The sequence below is a fragment of the Schistocerca piceifrons genome, chromosome 3 (assembly GCF_021461385.2).
Source record: "Schistocerca piceifrons isolate TAMUIC-IGC-003096 chromosome 3, iqSchPice1.1, whole genome shotgun sequence".
Lineage (NCBI taxonomy): Eukaryota > Metazoa > Arthropoda > Insecta > Orthoptera > Acrididae > Schistocerca > Schistocerca piceifrons.
Genome location: NC_060140.1, coordinates 738,281,497 through 738,296,410, shown reverse-complemented (window position 1 = coordinate 738,296,410; position 14,914 = coordinate 738,281,497). Strand labels below are relative to the sequence as shown.

The window sequence follows — 14,914 nt, the reverse complement described above, 5'->3', positions numbered from 1 at the left end:
TTGCACAGAACAGGTGAAGAAAGAGGACCCTTTAGTAATCCTTTCAGCCGGTGATATTCTTGAAGTACAGCTGCAGTACTAGTGTTGTTTGGATAATGGAGCTTTACCAGTAATGCCCTGCTTCTTTTGTCGGAGCTCATGTTGACACATCACCAGGTGCACTGCAACTGGTGCGGTGTTTGAGGCTGCGAATCACGATGACTGATCACAGCACCTGGTGTTCATAGTTGGCACTGGACAGTGGCATTGTGGCACATGGAAATCATGCAACCCATACTCTGGACATTAATTCTACCAAGTTTGGTACTCGTATTGTAATTAGTTTCCATGTCATAATGTGTTGAATAGGGAAAGTTTAATCATAACCACCTGGTATATGATGTCCTTATATGATTTATTCAGAGTGAATACCACATAGAAATATGGAAATTTTTTCATCCAGGAGAAAACAAGGAATTTTTTTAGAATTCTAGTAAGTTTTCTTTGTTTTAGTTTTGAGTTAAATTTTTGTGATTTTGACTGGTAAGAACTGATACTCTGACAAAGAATTTTACTTTAGCCTGCTACTGCAGAAAAATACTGCAGCCAAACAGTATAAACAAGAGAAAAACTCTAATATGAAACTTTAGTTTGCAAAGAGACTGCACCATTTATAACAAAACACCACAGCGTGCTCACAAGCATCTGCCGACAGCAAATATGTCAAAGGCTTTAGGACAAATCCTTAGGTTCATTTGAGTAGTTTCCGTTGGACTCGCGTGCATGTACAGAGTTGAAGTCATGTATGAGCAACGAATTCTCGTGCTTCTCGCTACTTGCAATGTGGTTGTTAGATGTATACGCAGTAGCTGCAAGCAGCCAGACGCTACCGGAAAAATTTTTCTGTTGTGCCCAGGTGCCAGATTCACACATGCGCAGAGCAGTCAGAGTTGTAGTGAGGAGTACTCCCCACATGACCCGTGTTTATGGTTCGTGATTTTGCTGTTCTCTCTTTGTTATGCAGCTCTCACACCAAGTGAAAACAAAATGAATTTCTGCTCCTGGGAGCTATCAAATGAATTAAACTACATTCACATAATTATGGAAGACTAAAATATGATATTAGTTTCAGTTTTCTGACTTTCTTTTATTTCCACATAATTAGCAATGAGGCATTAATCACTTAGTTTATTTTTGTCAGTTTCCTAAAGAAATTTGCCTTTTGTTCATCTTTCCCATAGAGGCAGCCAATTTATTTGAAATGAAGTGTTTCATTTCACACTATTAGCTAGTTTCAACTGTTCACTGATTTTCAAGTGCACAGTTTCATCTTCTGGCATGTATGGCATTATGCTGTAATAAAGAAACAAACTTAAGATAATACAGTAATGGTACTACAAGAAAATTCACTTCCTGGAAATCACACTGAAAAGCTTTATGGGGCTTTTACATATCTGCCTTCTGTGAAACACAGTATTTTTCGATCACAAGACATGTTTCAACACTTGTCTGGTACCTCCTCTAGGCCTGACATTATTTCCTAATAAGTATAGTTTATAATACATTTGTTTGCATGGGCATCTTCAGCAGCAGCTGTTAAAATCTGTTACTATAGGTTATCCGTCTTGAGCTGCCTGCAATCTAATTAAAAAGAATTACACCGGACACATTTTGCTTCATAAATAAAAGCATCTTCTGTGGTTATTCCGACTGGTCCCGGCGGAGGTTCAAATCCTCCCTCGGGCGTGTGTGTATGTGTGTGTGTGTGTGTGTCCTTAGGATATTTGAGGTTAAGTAGTGTGTAAGATTAGGGACTGATGACCTTAGCAGTTAAGTCCCATAAGACTTCACACACATCTGAACATTTTTTTGTGGTTATTCTGTAAATTGGATACATACATTTGTGCATTTTTGATTGTTTAAGGTAAAAACAGCGTTTTCTTTATAAAGTTGGTATGCAAGTTACTTACAATGTTTCTTTACATATTCTGCTCCTTCCCTCCTTGCTAGCAGTGGTTGGTGTCAAAAGGCGTAATTTCACATTTGCACTTGGCAGTTTCTGGCATTCTGCAGTATTTCTTGAACTGCATTATTTACACTTCACTTTCTTAACTGTCTTTACTATGTCTCATTCCGCATTGCCACAGTGTTTAGTGAAATTTGTGAAATTGTCTTGTTTGTAGGTAGAGAGGTGAGAGGAGTGGGGATTTGTTGAATATTTTTTCCTTTAAATTTATAGAACGCCATTCTTCAGTAAACTATATACTGACACCACAACATGTTTTATCATTGCAACTCTCCACATGTTTACTGCTGGAGTAGAATATAAACTTCTAATTACACAGTTTCTTTGCTTTAGAAGTAACCTTGTTAACTTTTATTCAGTTTGAAAAAGTCACGAAAAGCCTATTGCTCGTAGTGCAGGTGTACACAAACAACTATTTTGTATTTCTGCAAGAAATTTATATTTCTTCTTACTAGCTGTGTGGATGTAAACTCGATTGGAGATACTACATAACAGTATTGCAGAGTACGAATTTAAAAAAAATCCATGTTAAAGTCAACACATAACAAAATATTAGGGTGACATTGAGTTGTAGAGTCTAGTTCTGAAATAAATATTGTGCCAAGGACTACTTTCTATTTTTGCATTCCTTATCTGGATAGGACTGGATAGGATATGATAAAAAAAATTGCCCTAAGTATATCCCCTCTGAACAACATGCCAGACTGTTGCACATGGTGACTGGATGCCCCACTACACACAAAATTCCAAACAGAAATGCGACAAAAGGTTTACAAGCAAAGAAAACTCCAAGTTTGTTCTTCCCATGTCATTGTAGCTGCATATGCACAGTAATCCTGTCTTCTGGCACTTTTTGGTAACTGCTCAAACAAACCTATTTCTAACAAGTCATGGGAAAATATTGCGAAAGTGGTTTGAGAAATGTTACTTTCAAAGTAAATGTCCTTTTACATTTGTGTATAATATATCTTAAAAGGTAACAAACCCGCCAAGTTAGCCAAGAGCGCTAATGCGCTGCTTCCTGGGCTCAGGTAGGCGTGCCGGCCCTGGTTTGAATCCACCCGGTGGACTAACAATGGTGGGGACCAGTGTGCCAACCAGCCTGGTTGTGGGTTTTAGACCGTTTTCCACATCTCACTAGGTGAATACTAGGCTGGTCCCCACGTCCTGCCTCAGTTACATGACTCACAGACATTTGAAACAGTTCGCGCTATTTCATGATTTACACTAGACACAGACAGCTGGGGTACTCTGATTCCGTCCCGAGGGGTACGGGGTGGCAGCAGGAAGGGCATCCAGCCACCCCTTCAAATTAACTGTGACAAATCCGCTTGTAACCCTGCCAACCCTGTGAAAACTGCGGGACAACGGCAGTAGCCAAAGAAGAAGAATACCTTAAAGGGTAACACATGCAAAAAAAGACCAATATTGTATGTGAAAGCTTAACTTTTCTTGTAGCTTTATTATATGTATATTAATTTAGACCATGAACTTTTCGTATTCATGTGTTCACACTACTTAACAGTGATGTTGCTACATCACGTGTCCTATGCTCTGAATTTCTACTGTCACTTGCTGGCAAAATAATGTGATGTGAGCTGTGATTGGCTGACAGTCACATTGTAATCTTGATTTCAGTGGTTTGGAAATTAAAGTGCTGTATTTGGGAAATTCATATTGATTATTTTGTACTACAAAAATATGCAGTGTATATGTTGCTGCACATCAAACATCTTTCCAGAACACATTAATCTTTTGCTGTGTTTCTTTTCCTAAAGTGCCAGAATTGTATAAAACCTTTCGCTTTTGGTTCGTATGTGCAGCTCGCAGAGGTGCTAGAAGACTGCTGGTCTCTCACGCGGCGTGGAAGCAAAGCTCACAATTTGCAGCATTGTTGCCAGAATTTTTCGGGGTCCATTGGTTTGGTGCTGAGTGAAGGGTCTCAACCAAAGGCTTCGTAGACTCTGTGGCGTTCTCAACTGCAGATTTCTAGACCTGCATTACCACATGGGGGGGGGGGGGGGGGGGAGATTTGTAGGGCTCCACTTGGTAGGTCAGGGGTACACTACACAAAGGAAGCAGCTACTTTGGTAGCATCGTACACATGAGGGTTTTTTAGGTCAGGCGGTAGTTTGAGGTGCTCTGGTGAACACTCGCCAGTCCATTCACAGCAAGGGAATTGAAACAACGTTCAGAATAAAGACACTTCGACTGTCACAATTTTTTCAGTAAACTGTCAAAGTATTCAGGAAAGTTCTCATGCTCAAATTATTCTTGGGACTAAGAGCTGGCTGAAACCTGAAGTGGAAAGCTCTGCGATATTTAGTGGGTTGTGGAATGTATATTGGAAAGTCAGATTAGAGGCCATAGGAGGGGGAGTGTTCATTGCATTGACAAAAATATTGTGTCTATTGAGGTTGAAGTTGAGTGTGACAGTGAAGTCATCTGGTCACATTTAACAGGTGTAAGTGAACCTAAATCAATCGTAGCATGTTTTAGCGGCCACTTGATTCCGCTGTGACAGTTGTAGTCACTCAAAGTTTTGGTCAGTAGCACGTAAATACCCAGATCACGCAGTTCTAGTTCGAGGCAGCTATTACCTGCCAAGTATCAAGTATAGACTGGGATGTCAAGTTGCGGGGGGTACAGGTGGACACTCATGGGAAATATTTTGAACACATTTTCTGAAAATTGTGTTTAGCAGCTAGCTCAGCAGTGTACACACAGTGGAAATATCTTAGACCTTGTAACCAAAAATAGGCTGGACCTTATCGACAATGTCAGTATAGAAATGGCGATTATCAATCATGGTGTCATAATAGCAACTATAATTACAAAAGTCTAGGAGGCTAGGAGAGTGTTTCTGCTAGATAGAGCAGTTAAGCAGTTATTAACATCTCACTTAGACAGTGAATTGGCATCACTTAATTCCAGTGAGATGGATGTAGAGGAGTTATGGGCAAAGTTTAAGCAGATTTTAAATCAAAATCTGGAGAGTTACGTGCCTAGTAAGTGGATAAAGGATGGAAAAGATCCACCATGGTTTAACAACGAAATGCTGAGAAAGGAGAGGCTGTTGCCTTCTTGGTTCAAAAGGGGATGCACAAATGACAACAAATTAAGACCAGTAGAGATTCATGCGTCTGTGACAAGATCTATGCGCAAAGCATACAACAATCACCACTGTCACATCTTAGCAAAATATCCAGCAGAGAATCCGAGAAAATTCTGGTCATATGTAAAATTGCTTAGTGGGTCAAAGGCTTCCATTCAGTCCCTTGTTGACCAGAGTGGTGTGGCAGTTGAAGGTAGCAAAACAAAAGCCGAAGTTTTAAATTTTGCCACACGTGGTAGCCACGCAGTCTGAGGCGTCTTGTCAAGGTTCACACAGGGAAACCGTATGAACATACCGAAACTTGACCATCGAGCAAACTCCTGTATGGATGACATAGAAATAAGCATACATAGCATAGAGAAGCAACTGAAAGATTTGAAAACAACTGTGTCAGCAGGTCTGGATGGAATCCCAGTTCAATTTTAGAAAGAGTACTGTATGGCATTGGCCCCTTACATAGGTTGTGTTTATCGTGAGTGTCTCAGCACAAAGTCCCAAGTGACTGGAGAAAGGCACAGGTGTCTCCAGTATATAAGAAAGGTAAAAGTACGGGCCTGCAGAGTTGTAGACAAATATCCCTAACTTCTGTGTGCTGCAGAATCCATTAACATATTCTCAGTTTGAATACAAAAACTCTCTTGAAACTAAGAAGCTTATGTCCATGAATCGGCATGGTTTTAGAAAGCATTGTTCATGTGAAACTCAGCTTGCCGTTTTCTCACATAATATACTGAGAACTATGAATGAAGGGCAACAGGCAGGCTCCATATTTCTAGATTTCAGGAAAGCATTTGACACAGTGCCCCAGTGAAGGCTGTTAACAAAGGTACGAGCATATGGAACAAGTTCACAGATGTGTGAGTGGCTCAAAGACTTCTTAAATAATAGAAACCAGTATGTTGTCCTTGACAGCAAGTGTTCATCAGAGACGAAGGTATCATCAGGAGTGACCCAGGGAAGTGTGATAGGACCGCTGTTGTTCTCCATATTCATAAATGATTTGTCGGACAGGGTGGGCAGCAATCTGCAGTTGTTTGGTGATGTGCTGTAGTGTTCGGTAAGGTGTCGAAGTTGAGTGACTGTAGGAGGATACAAGGTGACTTAGACAAAATTTCAAGTTGGTGTGGTGATTGGCATCTAGCCCTAAAAGTGGAAAATGTTACCGTATTTACTCGAATCTAAGCCGCACTTTTTTTCCGGTTTTTGTAATCCAAAAAACCGCCTGCAGTTTAGAATCGAGTGCAAAGTAAGCGGAACTTCTGAAAAATGTTGGTAGGTGCAGCCGCAACTAACTTCTGCCGTCGAATACATGTAGCGCTACACAGGCATGCTTTGCAGCCACAAAGATAAATAGTGGCCCCAAAACCTCTGCGTCAGTAAATAAATTTTTTTTAAAAAAAAGGTGGAAGACGAGCTTTTTCCTCCGCCCCGAGTTTCGACCACTGCATTTTCATACATTATCCCTCGAGGTAAATACAAATTCCGTATTGTTCATCTTCGAATGTTGTAGTGTTTCAATGTACTACGAAAATCCGATTGGCAAAACTGTTTGGGATGTTTGTCAATATGGCCAACTCTACGTTCTGAATTTTTTCCTACCTGTGAGAAGAGATGGTTGCTAATAGGAACTTTCATGAATTGTGAATCACATGCAATATTCTCTTCACCATAAGAATAATACGAATATAAACATTTTGCTATGTATTCTTTCGTGTTTGCTGCTATCACGTTTAAATCCTGTCTGCCTAATAAACTACGAAACTAGAGTGAGACAACAGCAAACGCGGAAGAACATACATATCACGTCATGTTTATATTCGTATTACTCTTATGCGTAATAGTGATACAGTCAGAAATGAAGCACAGCAAGTGACTAGATTTTTAAATCTAAGATGACTAATTTCTGTGCAGAATGTAATGTAATAAAGAGGCGTCTGCAAAGATTTTCAAACGGAGAAAATTTTTCGCTTAACTCTCGTTCAGAACATCTTCAATCATACGCAGTCTATTATTTGGTTCTTGTTGATCATTATCAAAGAAAAGAAGCACTGTAACAAACAACAAATAGCGGTCTCTTGCCATTATTTCGCTAATAAGACGATTCCTCTCTCTCTCTCTCTCTCTCTCTCTCTCTCTCTCTCTCTCACTTTTTTTCACTTTTTTTTTTTTTAAAGCGGTGGTAGCATGCACAAAAGCAAGCCATGCGCGAGCGGCGACAGGCTGTAAACACTCATCAGAATGCGAGAAACAATACATGAATTGTTGTGAATGCATCTTCAGCTTAGAGTGACGTAAACACCTATATCAAAGAAAACGGCGCTTATCAGATCAAAGAAAAATAAGCAATCAATTCAAACCAGACGAAGCACGTGAAAAAGTAAGGGTATCCGTATAAATACGGACGGACCGCCAGACGCATAACCTGGTAAAGCTTAACTGCTAAGCTTACGACTGGAACCAAACTACTGTAGCTGTCTCGTCATTGATTAGACCTAAATTGTGTCTCATATTACAATGGACCAATATTGTTTCGATTTGGAGGTGCGGCCTAAAACTTTTCTCTCTCCTTGAATTTCGAGTCTCAAATTTCAGGTGCGGCTTAGATTCGGGAATTTTTTTTTCCTTGATTTCGAGTCTCATTTTTCAGGTGCGGCTTAGAATCGAGTGCGGCTTAGATTCGAGTAAATACGGTAATCCAGATGAGTGGGAAGAACAAACCTGTAGTGTATGGATACAGTCTTATTAGTGTCCTGCTTGACACAGTTAAGTCATTTAAATATCTGGGTGTAGCGTTGCAAAGCTATATGAGGTGGAACAAGCATGTGTGTGTTAAGGAAGGCAAATGGTAGACTTCGGTTTATTGGGAGAATTTTAGGAGAGAGAGGTTCAGTTGTAAAGGAGACTGCATATAGGATGCTGGTGTAATCTATTCTAGAGTTCTACTCGAGTGTTTGTGATCTGTACTGGGCCAGACTGAAGGAGGAGATTGTAGCAAATCAGAGGTGGGCAGCTAGATTTGTTAGGTTTGAACAAAACGTAAGTATTACAGGGAGGATTCAGGAACTCGATGGGAATCCTGGGTGGGAATACAATGTTCTTTTCAAGAAACACTATTGAGGAAATTTAGAGAACCACCATTTGAAGCTGACTACCAAATGATTCTATTGCCGCCAACATACATTGCGCGCAGGGCTCGTACGGAGGGGTACAGAGAGTTGTTTTTCTCTCGCTATATTTGCGAGTGGAACAGAAGGGGAAATGACAAGTAGTGGTACTGCCACGCACCGTATAGTGGCTTGCAGAGTATCTAAGTAAATATAGATGGTATACGTAGATGTAGATTGATAAGTTTACAGTTCCGAGGGAAAGTATACTGTCATTTAATACAAGGACTATGTATTTCCACCTGGAAAATGTGTGTTTTCATCTGGAAAAGGTGTACTTTTAACCCAGAAACAATTTGTGTGTGTGTGTGTGTGTGTGTGTGTGTGTGTGTGTGTGTGTGTGTGTGTGTGTGTGTTCGTGTTCGTGTTCGTGTTCGCAAATACCTCCTGTTATTCTTTATTTTATTATGTGAGTTCATAATTTTCATATTTTCTTAATACAGTGTGACTCCTTGCCACTGTTAATGTGTAATGTAAACCATAAACAAATGGTGAATGTAATCATGGGTACTTAATTTTGCTGTTTTCCTTTTAATGTTTGGTTCCCAGGGGAAAGTATTATTCTTTTTTATTATTATACAATTTTGTGAATTTCATATTTTATGCCATTTTTATTCTTTAGGTATTTTTTACAGTGTTTTCCCTTTCTTTTTAAGAAGAAGAGAGGAACTCTGTACATAAGGGGAAATCTTATCAATGCTAACTCAATTTGCATCTATTTAAAGCTTAGTATTGACCTTTATTTTTAATGTTTGACACACCTATTTGGGAAGCGAGCCTGAGAACTGCATGTCAGGGACAAGATACTACCTATATATTTTAAAGTTACAGTCTGTACCAGAGAGAAAATATTCTGTAAATGTTTCTTACATTATTATTTTAACTATGTACTGCAATTTTTTGATTGTAAAATGCCCTATGAATCATACTGTGTACTGAAACCGGTAGCCAGTAGGCAAGATAAGAAAATGTAACTATAACCTAAAACAAATACTTTTTTGCTGATTGTTGGTTGCTGTTCATATTGGCAATATGGCAGACATGTATGAATAAAGGTTGATAAAACTTCTAGTTACCAGTTGGCAGTAGACACAGAGGTTAGGCTTTTGAAGATAAGGTAAACATAGTCTAACAGAAATGAAAAAAGAATCAACAAATGGTTGAGAAGGCACATGGGAAGCAATTAAATTGCAGGCGGTGCATTTCAGTCACTGTACTACAGTCTATACTGGTCCTGAGCTCTACCTTGATGCTCAATGCCTGACTGTGTCCCCCAGTTTCTTGGGTATTCCTTTTGACAAGAAGCTTACATGGTTGCCCCATATCCACCCTCTGAAGATTAGCTGTTTCCATAAACGCCGTGTCCTCCTCTGTCTTGCCTGCACCTCTTGGGCTTGAATCATTCAGCTCTTCTCCGCCTTTATCGGGTCTTAGTTCTGTCCCATCTGGAAAAAGGTTGTCAAGGTAAAGGCTCAGGTGCACCTTCCACAGTGCTCCTCTTGGACCCGGTGCACTATCGTGGTATCTGTTTGGCCACCTGTGCCTTTTGCACTAGCCCTGGTTGGGACAGCCCTTCCCCCCCGTTTCCAGTTCGGCAGTCGCAACTGCTCCTAGCCATCATTATTTGCTCTTTCCCTGCTCACACTTCCTATTCTATCCTTTTTGCAGCTTTGCTTCTCTGCTGTGATTTCCATTCTCCCTCCTTGCCCTGTTCCCCACATTCTCTCCCGAATATTCACCCCCCCCCCCCCCCCCCCCCGCCCTCCCATTTCAGTTAGTTACTTGGCCCCGGATTCAGAGGGATCTGTTCCAGCGTCTGAAAGCCTTCATCACTCCGCTAATGTTCCATTTTTTGTTGCACTCGCTCTTATGGGAGTTTCGGAATGCTATTGTTTTTTACAGTGACGGTTCTAAAATCTGCTGATCACATGGTATATGCCTTCACATTTCCTGCTGGCATGAAACATCATCTCATGCCTGCCATGTGTGGGGTGCTTACCACACAACTGATGGTCATATATCAAGCCCCGTGCTTTATTAAATGGTCCTCCTCCACCCGAGTTTTGTTACGTATGGACTCGATGATTTACCTTTAGGCTATCACCTGGTGTTTTTCCCGCCACCCCCTCAGTCTCTGCCAGCCATGACCTTCTCTCCAATTGTGACCATTCTGCATGTTCAGTTGATTTCCTTTGGGCTTTCTTCTCCCCCCCCCCCTCCCCCCCCCCCCACCTCTGTCTAATAAACTTTGTGCAATTAAGGGATTCCCACCACATGGTGTTCTTCCCCCACCTCTCCCGGTGGGAATCAGCCATCCTCTGCTGTGTTCATATCAGCCGTACCAGGCTGACCCAAGGTAAAGGTCAAGGTGACCTTGCATTGTTCCGTCTATCCTGGGTTTTCTGTGCAAAAGTGGGTTGTTCTCCGAGATTTAAGTACCTCAATTTCCTCCTGGAATTGGAGTCGGGTAGTGTTGATGTTGGTTTGAGAGGCCTTTGGCCTTGCCTCCACCCTGACCAAGTTCCCGCCCCCCCCCCCCCACCCCTTTCCATACGTTTTTTCTGGTCTTTTGTGTAGTTCTGTTTCCCCTTTTCTTGTGTTAGTTTTGTGTCTCCTTCCCATGGTGTTGTCCACATTGTCACAATCATGGGATGGTGTGGGGAGCGGGGTGGGTTGTTGGCTGTGCTGGAATCCCCTCATGTGTAGCATCTTTGGGACATCCCTTCTCTCTTGCCCTTCTCTCTCCCCCCCCCCCCCCCCTACCCCTCTGGCTCCTCCTTGTTCTTTACTCTTCCTGCCACTGCTACATTCCTTTTGCCTCTCTTGTATGCCCATTAAGTATTTGTGGCAGGTTCACTACATACTGTACTGTTTTTGAAGAAACAAGGGGAATAAACTGGAAGCTGAAAAGCCGTCAAAAAATTGTGTGTGAAACAGTGAGAATGCAACTGTATTTTTTATTTCTTTTTTTTTTAATAATCTGCTTCCTTCAGTTACATTTCTCCGTATTGTCGGTTAATATACCCTCCATGTACAAAAATTAATTACAGAAGATTATAGTTTTTATACTTTTTTGTTTGTGCATATTGTTAGTGCATTCATCTGTAACACATCCTTCCTCTTTTTTATAGGTTTAATCGCAAACCGAAGAAAGGCATTCAGTTTTTACAAGAGCAACGATTATTGGGGAGTTCTCCCATGGAAATAGCTGAATGGTTGCACAGTGATGAACGCTTAGATAAAACTGGGATTGGTGACTTCTTGGGTGACAATGATGATTTAAGTAGAGAGGTGAGTCTTTTGACATTACTCATTCATTGTAATGTTTTGACATTGTCTTAACCACTTCAGAAAAAATTTTGTTACAACTCAAGTGCATAGGTGTTTCTCCTAATAAGCCAGGTGTTTCTTTTTCCACGCGTACTATTAGTTTGGCTGCACTGCCTGTTTAAATTTTGTAGTGTAGAGCTGCAGCTCCTTTGCACTCCTCATAATCCTTCAAGTTGTATAAAAAGCAGCAGAAATAAATAAAGTTCATTTGCAAATGTCAAAGCTGCTTATAATTTAAATTCTGTTTCTCACAAAAGAGTGGAAATTAATCACTTTGCTACATTGTTTGCAGTTTGGAATACTAAAATACATAGTTTTTCTGTAATATAAAATTCAGACAGTGAAACTATAAGTAAGACTTCAATAAAAAAAAGGAATAGAGTAGTTATAAACTCAGATATTTGCAATATAAAATTTGCAGTGATAACATTGATTGTTATTTTCCTCACTATACACGTGAAAACTAAAAATTTCCCTGTTGTAACTGCCTTGCATTATAAACCCAGTATGAAGGATGTTATTTAAATATTAGAATTATTTTGCAGGTTATGTATGCATATGTTGACCTAATGAACTTCAGCAACCGGGATATAGTATCTGCTCTTAGATATTTCCTTGAAGGCTTCAGACTACCTGGTGAAGCACAGAAGATTGATAGGCTAATGGAGAAATTTGCCAGCAGATACTGTGAATGTAATCCAAAGTATGTATTGTAGTGACGTACAAAATTATCTTAAAAATGAAAATACAGTTAACTATTTCCTCCTCTGCATAATCTTCTGCCCCCATGACATAAAATATTCTGGCAATGCCAATTTTGCTCGTAACTAAGAATTATAGCATATCTTCTATTTTATATTTTCTTCTTTCCAGTCAAATTTTATTTTGCAATTTTTAAAGTGAGATAATACTTCTGGTGCCCTCTCTCCCATCCCTCTCATCTGCCATATCCTCATTATCCACCTTAGCTAAGATCTCTCTTCACTCTGCTCACACTGCAAAAGAGAACTCTCTACAAGACTAATTTGAAAGCTCAGCTGGTTATTGTCCTCCTATGCATATATGTTTCCTCCTATATATTCTGCTTGGCAGCCTGCTGTGTCTGTTCTCTCAATGCCCTGCACATTCTAAGTGGACCTCCTTGGAACTGGACTGGGCACTCCTTCATTAGTATCAATTCTTAATCCAGTCGTAGCTGAACAATGGATGAATCCTATATTCACCTGCATGACAGTTCATTATGTCACCTTAACAGTATTCATCACTATGGAATCTGCTTGGATGCTGGTGCTTTCCCCCACCAGTCCACTTAAGAGCCTCTGTCTGGTGGAAGCTGCCAAATTACTGCTGTTTTCTGGCGAGATACGTATTGTATGCTCCCATTTTTTATTAAGTTTCTTGGCCATCAATAAGAGGCATGGTGTGCTTCACTCTCTGCCCCCCCCCCCTCCCCCACCCCCCGCTCTGCTGGAATTCACTACAAAAGAACACTACTCTAGCTTTGATCATTTGCTTGACTTGTCTGGAGCTTTTTATGCAGGCTGAGGGAGCACCTCCTTTCAAACCAATGACTCAGAGGGTGACCATGGCACGGTATACGCCTGTCTTCCATCAGTGAAGAGGTCTTCAGGTGCCGCCTTTTAGATCAGTGTTTGATTTTTACTGTTGAGCTGCTAGCTATGTATCGGGTACTCTTGCACATCTAGCAACGTGGCATCTAAATCTGTCAAATGCTCAGATTCCCTCGGTGTTCTCCACAGCCTGTTTGCAACATAGACATACGTATCACACTTAGTCCAATGGATTCGGAAATGTCTTTATTTGCCCACTGATGGTTGGATTAATGTCATTTGTATGGGTTCATAGACATGTCAGTGTGTTGGGCAATGAGGCTCTGGATGCTGCTGCCTACATTGCAACTCAACTATTCTGGACTTTTAGCAGTTCTGTCCCCTCAGATGATCTCAGCATTGCTATATGCAGGAATATTTTATCACTGTCTTATGAACGGTGGTCATATGTCCGTGGAAACATGCTGGAGATTAAACCCATCCCTATGGCTTGGGCAGCTTCCTCTCATCCATCTTCTCATGAAGAGATAATTTTAAATAGGCCACATGTTGGACAATACCTTTTTCACCATCATCATCTGTTACGTGATGACTCCGCAGCACTTGTATTGAAATACCGATGGTACTTCACTTTCCATCCTGATGTCAGTTTCTTAACTTCTTACGCTTTAATGTGTATTTGTCATCTGAGCTATCCTGGGTTTGAGCAGATACAGCAAAAGATGTAGAATGTGTTCTAGCCTTTAACTGCTGTAGCAATGTGGTGCAAGAGATCTAAATTCCAACCTTGTACTGTGATTGCCTTGAAATTATTACCAAGTTATGTCTTAAAAAAGGAGTGTCATTGTAACTGTTCAGTTTACCTTTCAGCTTGGTTTATTGTCTTTTAACAAGTGTTCCAGGTTCACTTTCATGATTCATTATAGTTTTACCCACCTACTAATGCCATTTCGGCCCCTGTGTGTAGACAAACTGAAAGAAGCATGGAATCTTTCTGTAGAAAATGTCCTGTTTTAAGATATGACCTGGACACTTCTGTCCTCACCTATTTTGAGCCCTAAAGTAAAGCATTAAAAATAAAAAAAAAAGGGAAGAAAAGTTCCATGTTTGTCAGGTGTTACACACACCTATTATTTGTACTGTCGAATAGTGATCTATCCTGATGTATTACCTACCTTATGTCCTTAATTTTTTATATTCTCATATTTATATTTTTTTATGTATTTGTTCAAGAGGGCATTTTCCTTATGTCTGTAAAAAGTTAAAATGCAAATTTATTTAATTATTAGAATGCTGGTGTACTGGGATATTGTTCCAGGAATTCTGTAGTGTCCTATAAAATCTGTCTAATTCACGAATTAGCAGCTTAATAAAAATATAACTGCAGGATTTTTATTTATACAAGGATAGTCTGAAAAGTTTCCAACCTTAACTTGAAGATAGCAGCACTTGTCAACAAAAGTTGAGGAGTTTAGTTGTGTGTGCCAGGTAAGGCATTCCCAAAATTCCAGACATTTTGGAAGTGCAGTTGTTGTTCGATAGTCATTGTAGTGAGTTGATCCGTGTATTTTTGTAAAAGTGGACAAAATTGAGTGTCGAACTGTAAATAGATATTTGTTTTTGAAAGACAGTACACCTACACAAATTAAACTTGAGTTGCACACAGTTTACAGGGCTCTGTACCGTAGTTTACTACTGTGAAATTTTGGAGACCTGAATTTAAACATGG

At 40.2% G+C, this 14,914-nt stretch overlaps 1 protein-coding gene across 1 annotated transcript in view; it reads left to right on the top strand.

The window, feature by feature from the left end:
* Positions 1–14,914, top strand: part of LOC124790164 (brefeldin A-inhibited guanine nucleotide-exchange protein 1) — a 281,977-nt gene that overhangs the window by 145,342 nt on the left and 121,721 nt on the right. The window contains exons 12-13 of the mRNA XM_047257760.1: positions 11,416–11,575; positions 12,160–12,317. Of these exons, the coding sequence (XP_047113716.1) occupies positions 11,416–11,575; positions 12,160–12,317 (318 nt within the window). The remainder of the gene's footprint in view (positions 1–11,415; positions 11,576–12,159; positions 12,318–14,914) is intronic.